This window comes from Peromyscus californicus, unplaced genomic scaffold, assembly GCF_007827085.1.
Source record: "Peromyscus californicus insignis strain IS unplaced genomic scaffold, ASM782708v3 Scaffold_16__1_contigs__length_79575227, whole genome shotgun sequence".
NCBI classification, from domain to species: Eukaryota; Metazoa; Chordata; class Mammalia; order Rodentia; family Cricetidae; genus Peromyscus; species Peromyscus californicus.
Genome location: NW_026294458.1, coordinates 70,084,770 through 70,086,304, shown reverse-complemented (window position 1 = coordinate 70,086,304; position 1,535 = coordinate 70,084,770). Strand labels below are relative to the sequence as shown.

At 36.1% G+C, this 1,535-nt stretch overlaps 1 protein-coding gene across 1 annotated transcript; it reads left to right on the top strand.

Annotated features, from left to right (window-relative positions):
• The first annotated feature begins 1,158 nt into the window (after positions 1-1,158).
• LOC128111710 (keratin-associated protein 19-9b) lies at positions 1,159-1,326 on the top strand. Its single transcript, XM_052739929.1, has one exon. The coding sequence runs from the start codon at positions 1,159-1,161 to the stop codon at positions 1,324-1,326; it is 168 nt and encodes a 55-aa protein (XP_052595889.1).
• Positions 1,327-1,535: the final 209 nt, after the last annotated feature.

Sequence of the window (1,535 nt, the reverse complement as noted above, 5' to 3'; positions counted from 1 at the left end):
AACTCTGAATGAGTCAGTATGGATTTACATGTATAACAGTTTGTGGCTAGTGTGCGTGTACTAGAATGCAGAAAGGAGGTACTATAGAGAGAAGGAATGAGACATTTCAAATGGAAGATGAAAGCCAAAAGTAAGAGATAGAACAAAACTTATGGACCAATTAGAGAGAACTCATTAAAGAATGGCTGTATCACATAAACCACTGCATAGAGACACTTGAAAACTGAGCTTGGATCTGTTACCATGTTTGTGGACATGATGTGTACAAGTTCATCATAAAAAATTATGGACATCTCAGCTGTTTCCAACTTCTGACTGTTATGGATAGAGTAGCAATAAATATGGATGTGCAAGTATCTCTCTTGTAAGGTGTAGAGTCCTTTGGGTATATGTGCAAGAGTGTAGTTACATATATGATAAATATGATTTGTCTTTCTTTGTTCCTTTCTTTTTAGTTTGTCTGTTTTTATTTTTGTTTTTTGCTGCTTTTCTTTTAATTTTTTTAAGAAGTGGGGAGAAATTCAGTATGTAGTGAGGTGGGAGGATCTGGAAGGAGTGGAGGTGGAGAAAATATAATCAAAATACATTGCATAAAAATTTAAATAAAAAGCTTAACATTGATAAGGAAACATACCAGTAAAGCCTAGTGCTATTCTCATGCTCTTCTTGAAAAATCTATTCTCCCATGACTTTTAATTAAATGCATTCATTTATGGTTATTTTATAATGTTCAACGTCATCTGTTAACTCAAGAAAGAAGGCCATCTTTAAGAAGAATCTAATCAGATGGAGATAACACAGCAGTGATAACAGTCTAAGATCTCTGAACTAAAGGAGCTTGATATCCAATACAAAGGTGAAAACTATCAGAGCATGATCTGACAGACTGTTCAGTAAATGAGCCTAATTTTGAGGGTAAAAATAAAACTCAGTTCAAAGGAACACTGTCTTAATTTATCTTGGAAATATCTTAAATATGTGGAATGTGGCTTGATGATGTTGTTTTTCAGCAAAGGTGTATTTTCAAAGAGGTCATCCCTTTGTGGTGGTTTATCATACCTGCACCGGAACACTATAAAAAACCCTGAGCACAGAGGTGACATTCATTCTCCAGAAATTCACCTTCAACAGTACACCAAGTCCTAAACCTTAAACACAATGAGCTACTACTACGGCAACTACTATGGTGGCCTTGGCTATGGCTTTGGTGGCTTTGGTGGCCTGGGCTATGGCTATGGTTCCAGCTATGGTCTCGGGGGCTATGGTGGCTATGGATACTTCCGTCCCTCTTTCTATGGTGGATACTGGTCCTCAGGATTTTACTGAAAATATGCCATCTGCAATAATCTACTAATCCTATCCAGAATCAATTACTTAGGATGGCTACTATTAACCTACTGTGTTGAAGATTTCTCCTTTGCTCATTTTATGATATTTCTCAGCATTTTACCTAAATAAATGTCTATTGTGAGCATTGTACATATTGTCTCCTTGATGCTTTTCTGATCAGACATTCATTCCAAATTTTGGTATAT

What these genes read in the sequence shown, in the direction of transcription:
- LOC128111710 (XM_052739929.1), top strand. Translation starts at nt 1,159, where the DNA reads ATGAGCTACTACTACGGCAACTACTATGGTGGCCTTGGCTATGGCTTT.